The following is a 21,515-nucleotide window of genomic DNA, read 5'->3' on the forward strand; positions in this document are numbered from 1 at the left end:
TCTGAATGAAATGAAAGTAAGCTCCAGGAAAGAAATGGCTGAGGTCAGTTTCCAGCTCTGCATACTTGTATTGCTTTTTAAAATTGTATTTGTAGTTTCTAAACAGAATTGTATCCTCTCTAGGGAATCTGTCTTACAAAACACATGGAAAGATGTAGAGTAATACTGACTAGAACCAATGGTAGAATTCACAGTTAACACTTTCTGAAGATGAACAAATAGGCACTTACTTTCAAATACTTAGATATGTTGAAATGTTTTGCATAAGAGATCCACCTACTTTCTTATTTATTGATAAATTTACTCTGCAGCATATTCTGACTTGGAAGAGAATTTAGCTTTTAGGAGGTCACAGTAATATATATATATATATATTTGCCATGTAGTCCTAGGTACATCAGATTAATAAATTAAAACAAGACCAAAAACCTAACCATCACCATCAGTGGCTTTTAAGACAGAAAAGGATATAAATAAATGATTGACTGAAGTCACAGTTAAACAATGCAATCATGACCTAAGAGGGGAAAGTTGCAAAGATGAACATTGGAAGTTGGAAAGCTGTAATCCTATGCACATTTATTTGAAGTAAGAGCTACTGAAAAGAGTGAAACTTATATCCCACCAAAAAAAAATCAGAATAATTAGGCTATTATGTATTACTATGGTTAGGCTATTATATGCATGTATATGTCATTGTATTATTGCACTTAACCTTTAAAAGTAGTTTGCTCTTACTGAATAATTAAGCTACACATAGTATCTACCTGCTGAATACACACAATTCTGGTAAAACAAGGTCTTACCTTCCCTGTGCTTTGTAAAACAGTAGTTCTTGTCCGCCACACTCTTTCCCTGCTGACAATGTCTCTAGTTACATCAACCTCTGCATCAACAAAACTTCGCTGTTTAAGAGCGGTTATGTCGTCATCCAAATCTGTCTTAATAGTGGATCTTTTCTTGGCCATGATTTTGGCTTTGATGGCAGCAATCTTTTCCACAGACATGGCTTCAGACAAGGATCTAAAGAAGGATTGTGTGAGGAGATTGAGTGGAATTACAAACCAGCATTTGGCTATGTAACAATAGCATGATAAATGCTCCCTTGTTAAAACACAAGTAATCTAGCTGTAAATTAATACAATTTTGTTCTACCAATGTTTTTATTTTTCTGCTAATCCTGCCCCATCCCTAAAATGTAGACACACATGTATCTTCTTCTCACCCTCCCTCATACACACATACAAACACACAGTGGAAACCAGCCAAATAGTATTTATTTATAGTACAACCCTATCAACGCCTCTTCAAATCTAAGTCCCATTGCATTTAATAAGGCTTATTCCCCTGGTAAGCACATTTAAGATTGTAACCTTACAGTGCAATCCTATGGATGGCCACTCAGAAGGAAGTCGCTCTGTGCTGAAAGTTTGGAAGGAAATTGTATCACCTCCAGCCTGGCTTGTGGCTTGAGGTCAGGACTGAGTCTGCCTTGGTTTCCCTGCTGGATGGCTTATGTCAGGGAATGGATAAATGGCACTGTGGCAGTATTAGCTTTCCTGGCCAGCTCAGAAGTCCTCGGGACCACTGACTGTAGCATCCCTCTGGACGGAGATGGGTCTCGAAAGCATGGTGTAAGAGTGGCTCCAATCATGCCCAGGAGAATTCACTTCTAACCCTTGACCGCTATTGTCCTACCTCTTGCCATTATTTCTGTGTGAAACATGAGGACTCCCAGGAAAGATCATTTACAGAATCATCAAAGTACTTCTTGCTGTGTTCAAGCTCCAAGTTAGATTCCCAACTAGAATCCTTCAACTCTCTCTCTATACCCTCATGATATCCAACTTAATTAACAGAATCTAATTAAGTATGCTGGGCCATAAGACGTATAGTGCAGGGGTTGGCAACCTTAAACACTCAAGGAGCCAATTGGACCCATTTCCCACCGAAAAGAAAACACCAGGAGCCACAAAACCCTTTTGACATCTAAAATGAAGATAACACTGCATATATCGTTTTTTACCTTTATGCTATGTGTAAAAAAAAGCTATAGTGCGTTGCATTTATGAAATCAATGAAGAAATGCTACAGAGAAAATAATTTTTTTTTTCTGCATGCAACAAAAACATTTTGAACTTCAAAAAAAAAGACGCTGGGTTGAAGGTTACTTTCATATAAAATACTCAATGTCTATTTGAGTCCTCCTTGTATCTATGAAATGAAAAGCCGAACTTAAATTATCCACCTGCAACAAACCAAAAATGCCATCTGCTTCTGTGTGCTGTCATCCTTTTATCGCGTGTACTGGAGGGTCGAAAAGCTCAATAAATTGCGTGCCAGCGGGCGTTGCACATTGGTGGTTGTGACACATATTTTGAGTGACAGGGAGCCACAGCAGAAGGATGAAAGAACCACATGTGGCTCTGGAGCCGCGGGATGCAGACCCCTGGTATAGTGGGTCAGACGAAGCTACACTGAATTCAGTGATATTTAATTAGGCAAAAATGATAGCAACAGTTGCACATGCAGTAGCAGAAATGTTAAGCATATTTGTTTATATGAAAGAGGAATCCCATTTGATGTCTTTTACTGAAAAGGTATTTGGACAACTAAATACACCTATTTTCCTAATACATTCTTTAAAAGTTAGTAACACTTTCTGACTGATCCTCACTTCCATTTCAGGCTAAATCAAGTTTTCAACAGTTGAGTTGGCCATTTTGGCCAGGACACATTTCAAAAAGACCTGCCCGTCAAAAGCATTTTCACAATTCTCCAATTAGCAGCATCATGAACAAAGCAAGACTCGCCTGATCTGCTCTGTCTGTACAATGCCTTCCTTGTGCCCCTCCAGTCGAGCTGCAAGCCGCTCTTTGTCAAGCCGCACACACTCTTCATCCTAGGAAGAAGAGTAGCATTTGTGACTGTCTCTGTTCCCTTCATGGACAATCAACTGACGTCTACATTTAATAAATTAAAAAAAAAATCAGCTGGACTTCCAAACTATAACCGTACAAAAGAAACTGTTTTGGAAGCCCTTAATCAATTACTGGTGACTTGATATATTACTCATTCTTCACCTTTCACAAAATCTTCCAGGAGGAACTCTAAGAAGCAATCCCAAGGACGCAGACTACCTTGAAACTAGTTATCGTAAGCTCAGGCAAGTTTTAAACCTTTTTCCTTGATACCCAAAGCCCCCTGCCCAATAAAGCAAGGCAAACTACTTGAAATATGAAGAGTTCATAGAATCACAAAATAATAGAGTTGGAAGGGGCCAAGAAGACCACTGGGTCCAATTTACACCATCCCACTCAGATGACTCTCCAGTTCCTTTATGAATGCCCCTAGTGTGGGAGAGCCCATGACCATTCTAGGCAACTGGTTCCACTGTCACATTGCTCTGACAATTAGGGAACTTTTCCTGATATCTAGACTGACTCTGGGTTGTCGCAGCTTGAGCCTATTATTCCGTGTCCTACACTCTGGTATGAGTGAGATCTTGTCCTTCCTCTTAGTGACAGCCTCTCAGATTCTTACAGGGGGATATTCCCCCCACTCAGTCTTCTCTTCTGAAGGCTGAACATGCCCAGTTCTCTCAGTCTCTCCTCTGGGCATAGGGCAATTGCTTTCAAACCCTGAATCATTTTTATTGCCCTCCTCTGGACTGTTTCTAATTTTTCTGCATCTTTCTTAAATCTTGGTGCCCAAGTTGCAAAACAGGGTTGTGATATGGCATGGGGTAAACCATCCAAAAAAAAAATCCCAGTGACCTACCACAGATCCCTTGCATGAGCCTGAACAATTACTTAAATCCAGAATATTGTCATTTATACACTGTTTAGTGAAAGACAAAATGGCCTGCTTCCTTTCATTTTGCTGTACAAATGCAATATAGTGATACGAAGCACCATGAGAATACCAAGGGGAGAAACATGTCAGAAAGGTTTTAAGAGCAAATAAAACCAAAACCCACTTCACCCCGTAAAAACCTTACACAAAACTTTGCTAATTTACCTCTATTCTTGGTTTCTTTGCTTCTGCAAATATTTCATCAGCTGCCCTTTTAACTACAGAGGAAGAAAAGGAAGATATCATACATAGGACAGTCCTTTACAAAGTGTACCATTACACCATCCAGTAACCAAACTGTACCTTGAGTAGATCGCTGAAGACCTATTTCAAGTGGTGCACTTCTGTCTATACTTGAGGATGTTGCTAAAAAGAAAGATGGAAAAGAAGATGGAAAAAAGAAAATTGAAGAAGTGTTTTTAAATGTACGAACAAAGCAGTCAACTGAATATAAGACTGAAAAACTATACTAACATTTAAAATTGGTTGATCACATGCCCACAGTAATAAACTAATCTAAAAAGTGCCCTAGCACCACACTGATACCTTGACTGCTACTTGTTTTATTTCAACGTTCACTGCTGTTTGTTTCCAATTTTAACAGGGTCTCAAAGACAGCTAAAACTCATCTTGAAAGGAAATGCAGAAAATGATACAAACTTCATTTTAAACTCCAAATTCAGTTAATCTGATTACTTTTTTACATTTAAGAGTTACGTTAATTTTGTAAAAAAGGGGACAATAACATTACTCAGTCTCCAAATGTCTGAGGAAATAGAATATCACTACCCTTCAATTTACCAGGTATAATTTCAGGTAGAGGAAAAATCCTGTGACCAGCAAAAGCATGAAACAGTTAAACATTCTTAACTCACATGTTTCGCCATTTAGATATGCAAGGAGGTCTTTTCTGTCAGGTCTCCTTACCACAGGAATGTTTTCTGTCTAAAGGAATGAAAATATGCTTTTAGAAGCACAGAAACCTGGAATTTGTTTCAAAACATATCCAGCGAAATAGTGTATGTGAACGTATTCCTATTTCTTTAATGTAAACTGAAATTTTAAAACTTTTATCAGGAAAATGACACTCAGCATTTTTCCCAAGATTTAACTAGTTTTAATAACCACAGTATCATATGTATGATTTACATATTTTCTCAAAGGAAAGGTTAATGAAGTGTGATTCTCCACTGAATTTGCCAAGAAATTTGAGCATATTTCTTCATAGCTCGTAACTATAAAGAGCAACAGATTTAAAAATATATTCCTTTGAATTAAGGAAACTATCCACAAATCCTGCTGCCCTGGCATAACTATCAATTTCTCTCCCCTGAAGCCTGGAACCGAACCCAAGCAAATCTGAGCCATGCTTGGAGTAATGAGATCACCTAGCTGGGAGGCTGTGCGATTCTGACAAGCCAAAATAGTTGCAATGGCTCACAGCAAAGGAATAGAGGCTTACACATCTGCAGCACTTTGCAGAAAGTTGCCGTACCTTTTCCCTACCAGTTGCTGTGCCACCGATTCTTGCCATGCCATTGCATGATGAAAATATTTCCAGATCTCCATGATATCTGGAGTGAGGTGCCAGAGAGAATTGCCAACACGGTGCCAGACAGTATGACACTAAGTTGTGTGCTGGGCTCTACTTCCCTACATAACAGAATTACTAACTTGATATTGCATGCAACTATATGTTTAAAAGTCCCAATTTAAAATTTCCTTTTTCAAGGGAAAGCAGCTTTGGGAAAGGGTCGCTTGAAGTGTAAGAGAGTTACTTAACCCATCATTTACAGACATGTGCTTGGCAAGCTATGGGTTGTCAGGAGAAATGGAGGAAGAAATCAGCAGGAAGGGAATTTATAAGCTCCCTTTCCCTTTAAATTGTCCCTGTCCAGAAGAGGCCACTAGTGAAATCATTACACAATTGCATGATGTAGTCTGACACCAGCATAAAGTAAATACCATAGAAACAGAAAAAAGAGCAAGTCAGAAGGGGCCTCTGGGCCGTCTAGTCTGACCCCTGGCTCCAGCCAGCTCCGCTCACGACATGCCCGCCATGTGCATGTCCAGCCTACCTTTGAACAGCCTCACTGATGGGGCCTCAACCACCTCCCGTGGAAGCCCATTTCACACCCTCGGGATCCTAACTGTCAGGAAGTGCTTCCTGGCATCTAAATGGAACCTTGGTTCCCTGAGTTTTGCTCCATTGGAGCGTGTCCTGCCTTCCTCTGAAGGGGAGAACAGGTCTCTACCCATCTCCGTGTGACATCCCCTCACATACCTGTATGTTGCCAACATATCGCCTCTGAGTCTCCTCTTCTCCAGGCTGAAGAGACCCAGTTCCCTCAGTCTCGCCTCATATGGCATCCCCTGCAAACCGGCCACCAACCTTGTGGCCCTACGCTGCACTGACTCTAACCTGGCTATATCCTTTCTGTAATGAGCGGCCCAAAACTGAGCACAATACTCCAGTTGCGGGCGCACCAGAGTCGTATAGAGTGGTAGTAATACCTCTCTCAATCTAGAAGCCACACTTCAGGCTATGCAACCAAGGGTGGCGTTCGCCCTCTTGACCACCGCATCACACTGATGACTCATGTTCAGCCTGCAGTCAACCAGTACCCCAAGGTCCCTTTCACAAGTGCTGCTCTCCAGCCACTTGTCCCCCAACCTGTACTTATGACAGCTATTCCTATGCCCCAAGTGCAAGACCTTGCACTTATCCACATGGAACACCATCCTGTTGTCTCCTGCCCACTTCCATAGTCTGTCCAGATCCTTTTGGATCTGGACTACCTGCTCCTCAGTTGTGGCCAATGCTCCAGTTTTAGTATCGTCTGCAAATTTGATCAGCAGACTGTTTAGCCCTTCTTCCATGTCATTTATGAAAAGATTAAACAGGATCGGCCTCAGGACAGAGCCCTGGGGGACCCCGCTTGTCACTGGCTGCCATCCCGATCATTCTCCACTAATGGTTACCCTCTGCTTTCGGTCAGTCAACCATGCCCTAAAATCCACTGGACAGTGCTTTGGTGTATCCCAAAACTCCTCAGTTTCTCCACCAGGATATCATGGGGCACTTTCTCAAAGGCCTTGCTGAAATCCAGGTAAACCACATCCACTGCATCCCTTCCATCTAGCCATCTCGAAACCTTATCATAGAATTCTACAAAATTTCTCTGGCAGGACCTGTTCTTGCGGAAGCCATGTTGCGTGGCTGCCAGCCTCCCTTCCCTGTCTAGCATAACTAGATCTCTCTCTATTATGAGCCTTTCCATTGTTTTTCCTACAATGGATGTAAGGCTAACAGGTCTGTAATTCCCCATGTCCCTTCTACTACCCTTTTTGAAAATTGGGACCACTGATGCCACCCTCCAGTCCTCTGGAACTTCACCCGTTCTCCACGAGGCCTCAAAAATGGAGGCCAGCGGACGTGAGAGAACCCCTGCCAACTCTCTAAGTACTCACGGGTGTAACCCGTCAGGGTCTGGCGCCTTTGTAATGTCCAATGCCCTGAGGGGTCCCTCAACTTCAAGTGGGATGACTCTAATCTGCGCCCCTAAGTCCCCGACCTCATCTAATCTCCTATGCGGATCTCCCCTGTCCTGCTTTGGGGAGAACACAGAGGCAAAATAGTCATTTAGCATCTGTGCCTGTTCCCTCATATCAGTCACTGGATCTCCTTCCTCCTTATTTAGTGGTCCCACTACTTGTCTCCCCTTCCTCTTCCTATTCACATGCTGAAAGTCCTTTTCGTTGCTCGTGATATTCTTGGCAAGTCTCAGATCGTAATCAGCCTTAGCCTTGCGAGGAATCCTTCTGCAATGGGCCTCTTCCTCCTGGTATACCCTTTTGTCTGTTTGCCCCAGTACGCATTTCCTATGGAGGTTCCTCTTTCATCTAATCCCTCTAACCACCTCCTTTTGCATCCATGGCGGCACTCTCCTCCACCTCCCCACCTTACTAACTAGAGGAATCGTCAAGACTTGCACCTCCAAAAACCTCCCTTTTGAGTGCCATCAACCCCTCCTCAACTCGCTTACCTTCTAGTAACCTATCCCAGGACACTTTCCCCAGTAAGGCCTTCAGTTGGCCAAAGGTGGCCCTCTTGAAGTCCCAGCTTCTAGCGCTTGACCTGCTGCACGTCCCCAGTCCCCTGATCTCAAAGCAAAGGATGGAGTGATCACTCGCATCCAGAGCTCCCCTAATCTGTACTTCATCTATCAGCCCCCACCCCCCCTGCTCATTTTACAGTCTTCCAGATGAAGCTCACTAGAGCATCTCCAAAGGACCTTTTCCCCATCCTCGTGAGGTGCAACCTGTCCTTTGTCAGAAGTCCATTGGCAAGAAACCGAGTGCCGTGGTTGAGGAACCTGAAGCGTTCCTTCTGGCACCACACCCTAAGCCAGTTGTTCACCTTGGAGACCCTCCTGTCCCTGCCTGGCCCAAATCCCCAGACTAGTAAGATCAAAGAGAAGGCCACTTGGGCCTTAAGCTCCCTGAGTTTCTTCCCCTAGGCCTCGAAGTCCCTGGTGATCCTGACCACACCCTGCCTGGCCACGTCGTTTGTGCCCACATGGATCACCAGGAGCAGCTGGCGACCCCCGGAGCAAACAAGACACTCCACTCTGTCCTTCACATGCTCGATGCGTGCGCCCAGCAGGCAGCAAACCTCCCTTGTCTCCAGGCTGGAGCGGCACACCGCCAACTCAATGCCTCTGAGCAGGGAGTCCCGAACAACAATCACCCACCGCCGTGGCTTCCCAGTGGTGGTGGGCAGCCGTGCCCTGGCCTTCGTCTCTCCTGCAGCGGCCTCCTTGCCGCTTGAAACTATCATGACACTTGCTTGGAACCTGCTACCATTTTGGCATGGTTAATCATAGTGACACATTAATACTTGAGCGAGGAAGAAGCCTTTAACTGGCTCAACTGAATTGGCTTTATTTAATATAGAAATGACAAGAAATTATTTGACTCCCAATTCTGTTAATATTTACACTTTTTCTTAAAGAATGAGGTGTAGCAACAGATATAGGGACAGACAGGGCTCTTTATGGTACATGACTGAGAGAACAGAGCTTGCATGAGCAGAAATCCAAAGAAGAAGTATCTGGGAAATTGTGGCAAATTATTCAACAGAAGCCAGTGGCTAGAGAATTTAAAAATCAAAATTCAAACCCTTGCTCAGCCACCTATTACAGGATGCCCCAGAATAAATTTCACTCACCAACTAACTCCCTATCCATAAAATGTGAATCCACTCAAGAAAATGAATATAACAAATAAAAATTCTTCCCTTTTCAAATTTAAATTAGTATTCATGTTTGGATTTCTAGCTTGCACCTTTTTGAAGCCTTGGGGTGAACAACAATATTAAATGTAAAATTATTCAAATACCAATAGTTAAATTACTATTAAAGTACTAAAATACAATATTAGAATTCAATTTAACTGAAAGAGGAAGTTATCACATGACACTCAAAAGTTAAAATTGTAATGCCTTCAATTCCAACCAAGTGCTAGGGTTAATTGGATTTTCTTCCAGGTAAACAGGACTGAAATATGAATATGCTATGAAAAACTTAGCAATGCAGGGATATTCCATCATTTTGAACCTAAATACAAAATTACAGGTGAAGCCACAACAGCTCTTTTTCCCTCATTTCTGATGCTGAAACTCTGACCCAGTTGGTGCATCATGGATTATTTAACCCACAATTAGAAGGGATGGGAAGTAGTGGTGAATCTCTTTCATTTCTTGGAAACAGCCTCCAATCACCCCAATCAAAGGTCATCAATGTGATGTGTGAACCCAGAACACTGAGGGCTTCAGGGGCTAAACAATTCTGCAGTTAAACCCATGGAATAACCATCAGATAATTTAGTCCCCGAATAACCCATCAGCCTGGGTTCACACATGGAAACTGGAGATTGTTCACAGTAAAAGCAAGAGGCTCACAGGCAGTACATACCTTGCAATTTGTGGGTTACATAACACACAAACTGGCCCACTATCTCCCTTTTTTAAGTCACTCAGCTTACATTGTTTACTTTCCACAGCTTTCTGAGTTCCTACAGGAAAATGATTTTTCTAAGAGATGCTTTAAATTATAGAACTTCCTCTGTAGTTCTTGCTTTATGCTGAAGCATATTTTTCAGTGTGATTTTCGGTACAAGGTACTCAACCCTATGAAGGTGCAAAATGTTTTTACAGTGGCACAAAAGCTAAGTAAATAGTGCTTCTATTTTGTAATGATGGGTTTAATTGTGCATCCAGAGAATGTTCATATTTTGATGTTGTTTTAATAACCCAGCCATGATAGGTGCTTCTGCACAACTCTGCCACATATTTGTGTTGACGGCTCTTTAGTCTTCATATTGTTTGTTTGTTCGTTCAGATATGGCCTCCAACAAACTCTGCACCTTCCAGAAACAGGTTTATTTTAACTGAGATCTTGTGGTACTGGAATTACACACAGGGTTAGGGTCAGATTCTTTTTGCTTAACATTTTGCACCTTCACAGCACCTTAGAAAACAGTGTCTTTTTCTGCTGTGCCAAATGGCTAAATATGTCAAGCAATTGAAGAGTTAAAAGACTTTTTGGTAAAAGAAATAAATTACACTCAACACAGTTTCCAGTACTGACCCTCAGTCTTTAAAACTTTATTTCATCCAGCCCTGGTTGTTGTTGTCCCTCCCAAGAGATTAACATAAAATTTCACATCAAGCAAAATTGCCAATATGCATGAAATTTTAAGTGGACTCATGCTAATGGGCCCAATTTAAATAATGCTTGGAGGACCATGATTTGCAGTTTCTGTATATGGAATTTCTTAGCACAGAAGTGTATACTCCCAAATTAGTCAAATGTTCAGTTGTTAAGTGGGCAGCTTAGAAACTTCTTCAGCCAATGTTAGGCTGCTCTTCTGAGAGCTACTTACTGCAGCACGACGGACATAAACTGGATGTGAGAGATGCACATTATTCAACAGGAACAAAATTGAATCCAAAGTGTAGTATTCTCTTGGCTGGCCTTCTTTTCCTGTTCTGTAAAGGACAGAAAACAAGGGTGTTTTAGAGATTATTTGGAAAGAATATATACCACCTATGGTTCTGCTCATAAAAAGCTGGATGCCTCAACTACACTGATGGCTAAAGCAACCAGTGTTTACAAGAAAACTGCCTTGCAAATACTTTTACAAAGGCTGCCTATTGGTTTGCCTTGCTGTTCTCTACATTCCCCTCCATCAAAGTCATCTGCCCTTTAGGCCTTCCTCACCTTACCACAGCCAAAGTGGTTCTACCACAGCCACAAGCCAACTGGGACAGCCCTGAAGATCCAACATAAAGGGATAGCACCATAATATTTTCTTTAATTTATCTCTCTCCAACATACACAGAAGACATTTCCGAGTCTTACCGAGGAAATTACTTCTATTAAGTGCAATCCTCTCAAACAGGCAAGTATTTATTCTCATAAAGCTGGGAATTATAGCTGAAGATGGTACACTCTATAAAAGCAAGGAAGAGATACCAATTCGAGCAGGAATCACTATGGTAACTTAAAAGGAAAGCTTGCAGCGGGCTACCCTTATTTTCAAAGGTACCATATTTTGACTGAAAAAGAGCTGGAAGGACAGCAACACTGACTGTTGATCCATGGCGCTAGTAAAGGGCGGTTAAACTATCTTTCCTAAATGCAGGAAATAGGAGTAAGCACCTGAGATACATAAGATAATGTCGACAGATTAACTGTTTAAGATCCTTTTGCCTGGGTCACAGGGAATAAGCTAAACTACAGAGTAACTGCAGAACCTTTGCAAAGCTGGCTTCCATTATCACAGAAAACCAGAGGACTGAAAATGAAGAGGCATGAACATAGGCACATATGATACACAGACTGTTTATATGTGTGTGAATCAGTAGAGGACAGCTGCTTTGAGGGGCACATTCATGAGAGAGAGACAGAGAGAGACAGAATGAACCTAACAGGGAGAGGGAAGGAAGGAGAGAAAAGAAATGCAGAGTTGAGTTGGGTGGCAGAGGGCTGAGAATAGGGTTTGGTATTCCTAAAATAGGATACTTTTGACAGTGAAAACTATGGGAATTGTTTAATGCACTGGGGCTTAGAATCTGCCTCTACTTAGTTCCTCACCTTTTGCATAGAATACTTGCCTTTGTGACTAGCCTCGCATGCCAACCATTTTGCCTAGAACCTAGAACTGTTTTGTATGTTATGGATCTTAAATCTACCTTTGATACGGCTTAAGATAAAAAATACATCAACTGATAAAGTTTGCTTTATCTTACAGAGCAGCTGTATTCAAAAACTTCAATGGGAATTCCATGCAAAATGGGAGGCCATCTTTCAAATCCCGCTATATCACCCAAAGGATTTACAGGGTAATAGGCTAGATTTCTTTTAAAAAACTTGTACGTAAATTATCTTGTTCCCTGTTTTGATCCTTAACTTTCTGCTCTGCATTTCATGCATCAAAGTTTTCAGAAACCAGGGGGTGTATTCTACTTTATGTTGAAGATGAAGCTGGCCTTTCCCAGTCTCAAGGTTTATATTTTCTAAAGTAATTTTCCAATTATTGTAAAACTGAAGCCTTCTCTAATTTACTATGTTGAAAACATGGTAAAAGCAAAGGCCCCTACATTTATTTATTGCTTTTATATACCATTCAATAGCCATATATGACTCTCAGAACTCCCAAATATTGTATCTTCTGTGCATGGTATTCCCAAAATGCAATGAAAATATAATTGCTTTTCAGAGAGACACTCACTTGAACAACTCTCAACAGTTAAGTATTTGGGCATTTTTCCTCCCTTCTCCATCTCGGACACTCCATAGGAATTATGCTATTAATAATGCCCAAAGTAATGTTGTGATTATTCAGTGTTCTTCTATTCTGAAGGGAGTAATCATATTCTCTGTCTAGTGCAAGTTCTCACTGCTATAATAGTTGGTCAACTTCTTTATGGTGCTCAAATTTGGCTTACCAATTACAATTCAAATGCTGAGAAGTTTAATTGACTTTCTTATGGGCAATCTTTGGGGTCTTCTGGTGGAGGACAGGAAGGCCTGGAGGAATGTTGTCCATGGGGTTGTGATGGGTCAGACACGACTTCACGACTAGCAACAAATGCATGAAAGCTGCAGTTCAGCAGCTGAGGACAGACTTGGGCTCCGTGAAAGATAAAATGGTCTCTAATTTTGAAATTCTGGCTTCACCTAATGCTTCCTGTTCACTCTTTCAGTTACTTATTAGTTGATTTAGATCAGCATGTAAGTTTATGGATGAGGAGGCTACATGCTAAATACAAATTTTGGATTGTCCCCATTACTGGTTTTCTCATATTGCTACGACAAGGCTGGATCTTTTTTTTTTTTTTTCAGCATATGAAAGCTATGGATTTTCATTTACCACAGCAATTGCCTATTTTCCATTGCCACTAAGCATCTACTTAGTTTCTACAACTAAATCTATTTCAAGTATAGAGGGATGTTCATTCTTGTACATTTTACAAGAATGCTACTGCTCAAATCCCTCAGTTGCCCAGGGTGATGGCTCAGGAGAGCAGGACCGGTGTGATCCTGAAATGAGCCATGTTCAGAGCTTTGGCCAATTTCAGCACCTTGGTCAGGGGTGCAGGAACCAGAGAACTGGCAAGTTACTCCAGTACAGCCTGAGAAGAACTGTGAGGTTTTTATGGTCCCTTTTCAGGAGTTTCTCTGAAAATGCCACTGCTTCAGGTGTTGCCTCTAGCTCTTAATGAACAAGCAGACTTTCCTGGCAGTCAGTGGCATCTCATAGGAACAAGAATGGAGAAGGGGAGGAGCCAAGGCTCAGAAGATGATAATGACACCTCCTGGGACAAAATATGGGGTTTGATGCAGTGGGCCCCACTTCAGAAGGACCATAAACTGGTTCCGATTTCTTCCCAAACTCTCTGTCATAAGAGATTCCAGTTTCTGAGCAGTACCAGTCCTAAACTGTGACTGTTACACTCAATCATGAACATTCTTTTATTTGATACTGCAGCTGATTTTTAAAGAAAAGTTCCACATTTTAAAGATCTGCATGCATGTGAATTTTAAAATGCTATATTTTTAAAAAGGTGTCCTATTTTATATAAATTAAAATATATTTATATAAAATGCATTAACTAGATTCACTATTGGTTAATTTGTCTGCAGATATGAAAATTTGTACTTGCTATCAGGACTGTTTCCATGTCTCTGTTCACAGGTTCGGGTAAGCTGGCACTTTTGTGTGTGTGTGTGTGTGTGTGTGTGTGAAGCATACGAACTGCTAAAATCTTCTGTAGAAATGTGGAGTAAACACAGTAATAAACTATGCAGTGCTGGACTGAAAAACAGAAGTTATCTAACTGTCAAAAATGTATACTGAACTTAACTTCATTTTAACAGAAATGGAAATAGTTGCAGAAATAAAAAGAACTGAGCAATACTTCCCTGATCCTACACTGGACCTGCAGACTGTTTTTAATAATGATGGCAGAACAAGAGAAAATGGAGGTGAAGAGTTATAGTATGCTGAATAATTAAAAAGGATGCCAGGAAAATGGCAAAGGCATCTTTGGGGCCTAAGTGCAACAGAAATAAATCAAGTTTCAATAGTAGAGGGTGAGCTACACAAGGGGGCAACAGACAGATTTGGAAGATTATCACGAAAAAGAGAAAGAAGCTGATATTAAAGGTTTCAAAGGAAAGCAAACAGTGTTGCTTATTGGTTGGTAAGACCTGCTTGGAAATACTCCACAGACACAGGTTACCCACTTTTTACCAGCCTCTGGATCACACAGCTTTGGACACAGCTCTTACTTATTCATACCCCGGATGGGGTAATAAACTTCAACCTCTGCTCATTGTGATTTTCAGTCTCATGGAGATCAGGTGTGACAGAGGTGATGGAAAAACTCGAAATCAGTTGAGTCATGCTCAGCAGTGCATAGTATGTAATGCAAGTAAACAATAGGATTTAAACTGAAGTGGCTGTTAAGCAAAGCCTTTTCTGGATTCCTGATTAGAATAAAGGAAAACAAACACAGAAAGACACAAGAAAACTGACAAGTGGAAGTTTGAGGAAGGTTAACTAGCTGTGGCCTCAATATAAAACCATAATCTTCCAGCCTATCCGTCAAAAAGAAGACCACTAAGCATGAAGTCTGCAAACTTAATACCCCATTGGGAGACGTGGCTGTCCCATAGGTTAAGCAATCAGGATCCACACCATCACAAATATAGCTACACACTTAAATTGGTCCTCTCATGTACCTTTTCTGACAAGAAACCAAGTTTCCAGCAACAGAAGTCAATGACACTAAAACGAATGCAGTCATAACGAAAGCCAGTGTGGTATAGAGGTTAGAACTGTGGGAATGGGACTCAGGTACACTGGGTTGTAGTTTCCGCTCGGCCATGGAACCAACTGGGTGACTCTGAGCCAGTGACAGATTCTCAGCCCAACCTACCTCTCCGGCTTGTTGCTGAGTGCAGGAAGAGGAGCATTTTGTGAATTTGCTACAAGAAAAAAGCAAGTTATGTATCTAATAAATAAATAAAGCAACAAAGAATAGTCCACAGGGTGTGCAGCTCTACTTGAAGAACACAGTGCAATAAATCTATCTCATTTTACAACACAGTAGAGCAATCTGAGGCTGAAACTTCAAGATTTGAACAGGGGAGGCTGGGCTAGAAAAACAGAGAAACGTAGTGGACAGCAAGTCAGAGAAGCATCAGCAGAACTTAAGAGCCATCCATGCGGACTCCCACAAATATCCAGCAGCTGGTCTCAAGGGCTGACAGTTAATGCAAAAAGAAATAGAAGGTGGACTCTGACCGAAAATAAACAAAGGAAATCAATAGCATGCCTGGGGGGAAAAAGTCTCCCAGAGACTCCTGGCTCCTTGTCTGAATTAAAGTTCACTGGCTAACCACAGGGGAGTATTATGCTTCTGAAGCATAGATTCTGGGGGAAGGGGGAACCATGGGATGTACCCAAGTGGTACACCAACCAGCTGAGCTGGTCTATCTTGAGGTGAGGATGCTTCCATATTTCCCACCAAAGGTTTCAGTGGTCAATTTGACCTGGTTTACCTGTTGAAATCACACAGAGTGGCTTCTTGTTACCTGCAAATCCACCCTTTCGGTAAGGTAAGTAAAACTGGATCCATCTACTCCAGCATTCTGTTCAAAGAGTAGCCAGCCAGTTGCCCACAGGACATCATCAAACAAGACACAAACGCAGCAACACCCTTCCTCAGAACACAATGCAGAATGTTACTGTGATGCTGACAAAAATACAAAATAAATGTATACAAGCCACTGTAGCTAAATTTATCAGCAACAAACTATCTACAAATTAGGATTCTCACTTTTACCTAATGAAAATAACGTGAACTAGTTTGTACAGTAACTCTCACACTTTATCTGAACCTCTCAATCATGACCTGCATGCTTGCCTGCTATTTTGTTTTTGTAGGGTTAAGCTGAGGTCAAGGCAGAATTGAAACAGAAAGTAGCGAGACTGGAAAGAAGGAAAAACAATACTGCCCAGTAGGTCTTAAGAAAGATCTAATGTATTTTAAACATTGCCTCTGTATATTAAAAACTGAATTGTGAAAGAACAAAATGCACAGCCTAGTTGCAGGAATAAAACTACTGTGTGAATAAAAGTGCATTGCAAACTACTAATGCCAAGAGATCAGATTAGTACACTCACCTGGGAAATGATATTAAGTACTATCAATAAGAAACTTGATTTAAACCAACCTACTCTGAGGCTATGTTTGCAAACATGAGTATACTGCAGACGAGAATACTTCAGCCTTATGCCCTCGACCGCACCCTGAAATCTTAAATCTTCTAGAAAGTCCATCACAGCCTGGCAACTCAAGCCCAAGGTTCCCTTAACTCAAAGTTTTAGAGAAGTTGTTTTGGCTGCTTCACCCCATTGCTACAATGCTGCACTCCAAAATACCATCATTCATCTGCTCTTCATGTCTGCCATCTGCATTACACATATGCTTTTAATAATGCTGTTACCTCTCTTGAGAGCTATGAGTAAGGTTAGCCACAAATCTAAAAATTAAAATCTACCAAGCTGCTACTTGTTCCCAAAATTATTTTTGGTTTCTATCACCATATGCTCCTAGTGTGTCCAATATTGGGGCACTTCAAACTTTACTTTTGTGGGTGTACAGGGAGACAGACTGGACAAAAACGCATAATTTACAGATACACTTATCAAAAGAGCCATACAACTTCCCATGAATATATATTGGGTTGGCTCCAGACTAAGTAAGTTGAACCTGGGTCCAACTGAAACTAATGGGACAAATTAGTCATGAACTAAATCCTATTAATTTCAAACAGCCACTAAACAGTTTAACTAAATTACTATGCAATCTAATGCATGGCTACTCAGAACTCAGGCTGCATAGGGCTGCATCTGTATTCCAGAGTCACTGCATTTAGTTCAATCCAGATTTTCCTCTGCACAAGACGGTCCCAAGAGTATACCTTGTAAGAGAAGGTCAATATTTTGGGTTGTTTTTCTAGTGTTCATCATATGTCTGATGTATAAGACTATGTCCATTTTCTGCTCCACTATTTCTGGTTTCAACAGTCCTCTTATGCACCGGTATATGAGGCTATATCTCTAGCAAAAAACAGCAAATACCTCTTGAGTTTTTGCATCCAATAAGAGACAAAACACGTAAGTGAGGTTGGCTAGTGCTGAGACAAAGAGTGTGGCATCTCTAGAAATATTCAAGCTTTTCCCCCAGGGATATAAAATATATATTTTATATTGCACTTTTATATTTTGCAAGCCATCCTGAGTGCTTGGCGATAGGATGGGATATAAATGTCTGAAATAAATAATAGATAAATAAATATTGTGGTTTTTTCACTTTCGTGAGGGTCCTGCAGTTTCAGGCATCTACTGGGGGGCTTAGAACCCATCCTCCATGGATATGGGGGTCCCACTGTACAATGAAAAGTTTTCACCAAGCATAGAAGATGGCTGATTTTTGCCTTGCTATTTCCACTTTCAAGGGCCATCTTATATGCCAGTATATACAGTATTTACTTTCAAGTTGATTTGCATTGCTACAAGAAAAGACTATATATACACCCGAACAAATAGCATAAGGAATGTGGGATCATATTTTTGATGTTAGCAAACTCATTAATTTTGACAGGAGAAAGCTTAGATAATGATTGCCAGTTCAACCTGTCTCATCACTGCCACCCTTCAATTCACAGTAAACAACGGCACACTGTCTTCAGCAATATAGAGTGCTTCTTATTATTGTATAAACAGACTGGGGGGGGTGGTTGCTTCTTTCCAAAGGCATTTCCACACTCCATTTGTCCAGATATATCGAAGACCCTCCATGTGGGTCTTTCACACCATACTATTTTAATGGAAAACGAAAAGCTATACTATACATGGAATTCTAAAAACAGTATAAGGGAAATCTAAGCAATCTTGTGTGTGTTTGTTTATCCTTTACACTGCCCTTCTACGCCACTCAAACTTTGCTTTGTTTTTGAGAGTATCAGGAGCTTCTGAAAAGTAAAGTAACAGGTACAAAGTAGAATCAACAACTATTTTAGGACAAGTATGGGGCCAAACAAAATCTGGTCTCACACTTGGGCAGACAGAGAAACAAACCCTCCACAGCAAGTATAGAGCCAAGCAAAACCTCCCCCAAATAAAGTTCAGTGTTTTATCTTTCCAGACATGTGGATGTAATTTGGCTGATGGAAAGAAAGGAACAAGAGGCTTTTTAATGTGGGCCCTATGAGATAAACTCAAAACTGTCACTGGATCAGAGAGTTTTTATCAAGTACTATTCTGGAAGGAATGCAGAACTCCAGGGCCATTTCATCTCACCTTCTTAATTCAGAGCAACATGCATTTCCCAGCTCATAATAGTTCAAACTAAGCAGAAACAAATTAACACAAATAAGTATCTCAGTGCAATTTTTTTTTTTTTTTATACACCGAGATATTCTACATAGCTCCTAACCAAGCTCTGGCTGATGGAAAGAAGTTTGTATGCATGTGCAATAAAGTAACAACATAACAAGAGATAAACCAAAAACAAGATCAGTAATCTTGAAACTATTTAGTGCTAGCACAGAACATGTTTAGCAAACAATTTATGTGGTAACTTAACTGTGTGTTTAATCTGACCTGTGGGTAGCTTTGTTCAAAAACCTACTCAGTAATGGAACAGACCAGGTAGTGCTGGAGCACACACCATACCTCTGTCCGTATGGTTGAAAGATGATTGCAATGATAAAAGTGATATTCTGCTTCTTGAAGGAAAGGCAGGATACACATAACGATACTATTTCAGATTTATTAATGCAAAACACTCTTGCTCTCAGTGAACTTTATAACAGCTTTATAAGACAGGTCAATATTATTATAGATTGAGTGGACTGAGGCCAAATGACCTGCCTAATCACTGAGCTCTATTCAAGCTAAAGCAGCCAAAATTTTAACCCAGATACTCCCCAGCTTGGTAACTTAGTGGTACCAAGTTTTTGAAGAGGTAATAGGAAAAAACATTCAAAGCACTCTTTTAATAATGCAAGAATCAGCATGCTGCAGAAGTCAATTATGGAAGAATTTTTTATCATCAGTTATGCACCCAAGGACAGGTGCCCTGCCTGCAGTATTTATTGCAGCAGCCAGAAAACTTGCAATGGAGCAAACAGCCATTTCTTTCTTAAGCTGTACACCAGCATAAAGTTATCGGCAGAACTTGCCTCAACAGAAGGCAGGTAACAAGTCCTAGTCCAGCATACAAATCAGGGCACCCAATTTCTTCTCAGTAAGTCACATTTAGAAACTTGTTCAAACACTGTATTTGTTTTTCGGTTTGTAGCCCTGCAACCCTATCAAACCAAGATTTGACAGAAGATAACAGGGAGGAAAGCAAGGAGGAAGAGACATCAGAATCATCTGTCAGCTGTCCCAACCCTTTCCTTTCCCATGAGAGGCAGGAAAAGAATTATCAGCTTCAGAATACAAATATATGCACACTACCTGGCAAATGGAACAAAGCACACGGATTTCACTTATCTCTCTGTCTTTCCTCAGTAAGATGCCAAGTTATTTACCATGCTTCCCCCGCAACACACACAGTTCTAATTAAACCTGTCCAGATTCTTTTCCAAGCTCCCCTTGCACAACTTTGGGATAATTAAATGCAATTTAGTTACCCCTCTTTGCAACTTCTTTGTATCCATAAGTTGGTACTTACTTTCCATCTGCTCAATGTATCCCTAAGAATACAGAATCGGAACTCCAGAGAAGCTAAAGAATATTGAAGCCAAGCAATGCTAATTACTTCTTTACTTGCACTAATGAAAAGTATGTGTATGAAGGAAGCAGAGGAGATTCCTACAGACTGATTCTAGCCATCCTGACTCAGAACTAAGCACAAGTGCTGCCACATTTTTCCAGTTCAGATGTTTTGGAGCTCAGTGCTGCTTACTAGCTGTCAACTCCTTATTTTTTCCCCCCTTCCCTAAAGGGCCCACTTACTGACCTCACAGAAATTAAGGAAGTGAATCTTTCCCTGACACAGGGTTTGAAATAACAGAAAACACTTCATCCACTTTAACTCTTGCGCACTACAGCACAACACTCCTAAATAAACAAGCATACAGCAAGAGCCTCACTGCCAATCTTATCACTCTGGAAAAACCCTTGCAAAGTTCAGTGGAGCTTTTCTTCTGGGTACGTGCACAATGGGTTTCTCCTGGGATCGCCCAACTCTCTACAAGGACCCATAAAAGCTCTCACTCCACAAGAGATGGCACTGCACTTCACCCTCGCGACCCATTCATGACCCTTGGGTTCAGCAAGTCCCTTTCTTCCACGTGCGACGGCACTGCGCAGCCCATGCTTCCAAGCAAGCGTGCAGAAGACGGCAGCCTCCACCAACACTTCCTTCCCGCCCCCCACCACGTTTACATCGTGCATGATGTGGCAGCAGCCCAGGCTCAGACCACCGCAGGGAGCGGATGAGGCCAACACAAGCGGACACGGAGCGTCAACCTGACAGCCGCGGAAACGGCCCTCGGAGCCGACGCGCCCTGGCCTGCGAGGGGCGAATCACAGGTGCCCCTCGCACGCCCCGCCTGGAAGCTCCCGCAGGCAGGCAGGCAGGCAGGCAGGCAGCCAGTGCTTGGGCTCCGGCGGACCCGTGGCGTGGCCTAGCCCGGCCCGGCCCGGCCCAGCCGCGCTCCTCCGCGGGCGGGCCGGCCGCGCGCCCCGTGCCCAGCCAGACCCTCCGTCGCCCGCCCGCCCCGCACACTCACCCCCAGATCACGTAGTTGGTCTTGACATTCTTGGGCCAGGAGAACTCGCCGAAGATCACCTCGTCGCCTTTCACCACGATCTCCTTCTTCTGCGTGTTGTACTGGCGCAGCACGCTCAGGACGTCCGCCATCGTCTCGGCCCGCGCCCCCCTCTCCCTCGACGCGGCGCCCGCCCCGGCGGCGACTGACTAGCCGAGCGAAGGAGGCGGCGGGCGAGCGTCAGCCTGGCCGCCCCACCGACTGGCCCTGACGCCGCACGCACGCAGCGAGCGAAGG

At 42.1% G+C, this 21,515-nt stretch overlaps 1 protein-coding gene across 1 annotated transcript in view; it reads right to left on the reverse strand.

Annotated features, from left to right (window-relative positions):
- CDC73 (cell division cycle 73) overlaps positions 1–21,470 on the reverse strand; it is a 127,996-nt gene extending 106,526 nt beyond the window's left edge. The window contains exons 1-7 of the mRNA XM_044439335.1: positions 21,240–21,470; positions 10,801–10,906; positions 4,731–4,800; positions 4,159–4,221; positions 4,021–4,073; positions 2,814–2,902; positions 807–1,023 (exon numbers count right to left, since the gene is read on the reverse strand). Coding sequence (XP_044295270.1) covers positions 807–1,023; positions 2,814–2,902; positions 4,021–4,073; positions 4,159–4,221; positions 4,731–4,800; positions 10,801–10,906; positions 21,240–21,370 — 729 coding nt within the window. The 5' untranslated portion in view covers positions 21,371–21,470. The remainder of the gene's footprint in view (positions 1–806; positions 1,024–2,813; positions 2,903–4,020; positions 4,074–4,158; positions 4,222–4,730; positions 4,801–10,800; positions 10,907–21,239) is intronic.
- Between the last annotated feature and the right edge of the window lie 45 nt (positions 21,471–21,515).

Source organism: Varanus komodoensis, unplaced genomic scaffold, assembly GCF_004798865.1.
Source record: "Varanus komodoensis strain SLA01 unplaced genomic scaffold, ASM479886v1 scaffold34_1, whole genome shotgun sequence".
Lineage (NCBI taxonomy): Eukaryota > Metazoa > Chordata > Lepidosauria > Squamata > Varanidae > Varanus > Varanus komodoensis.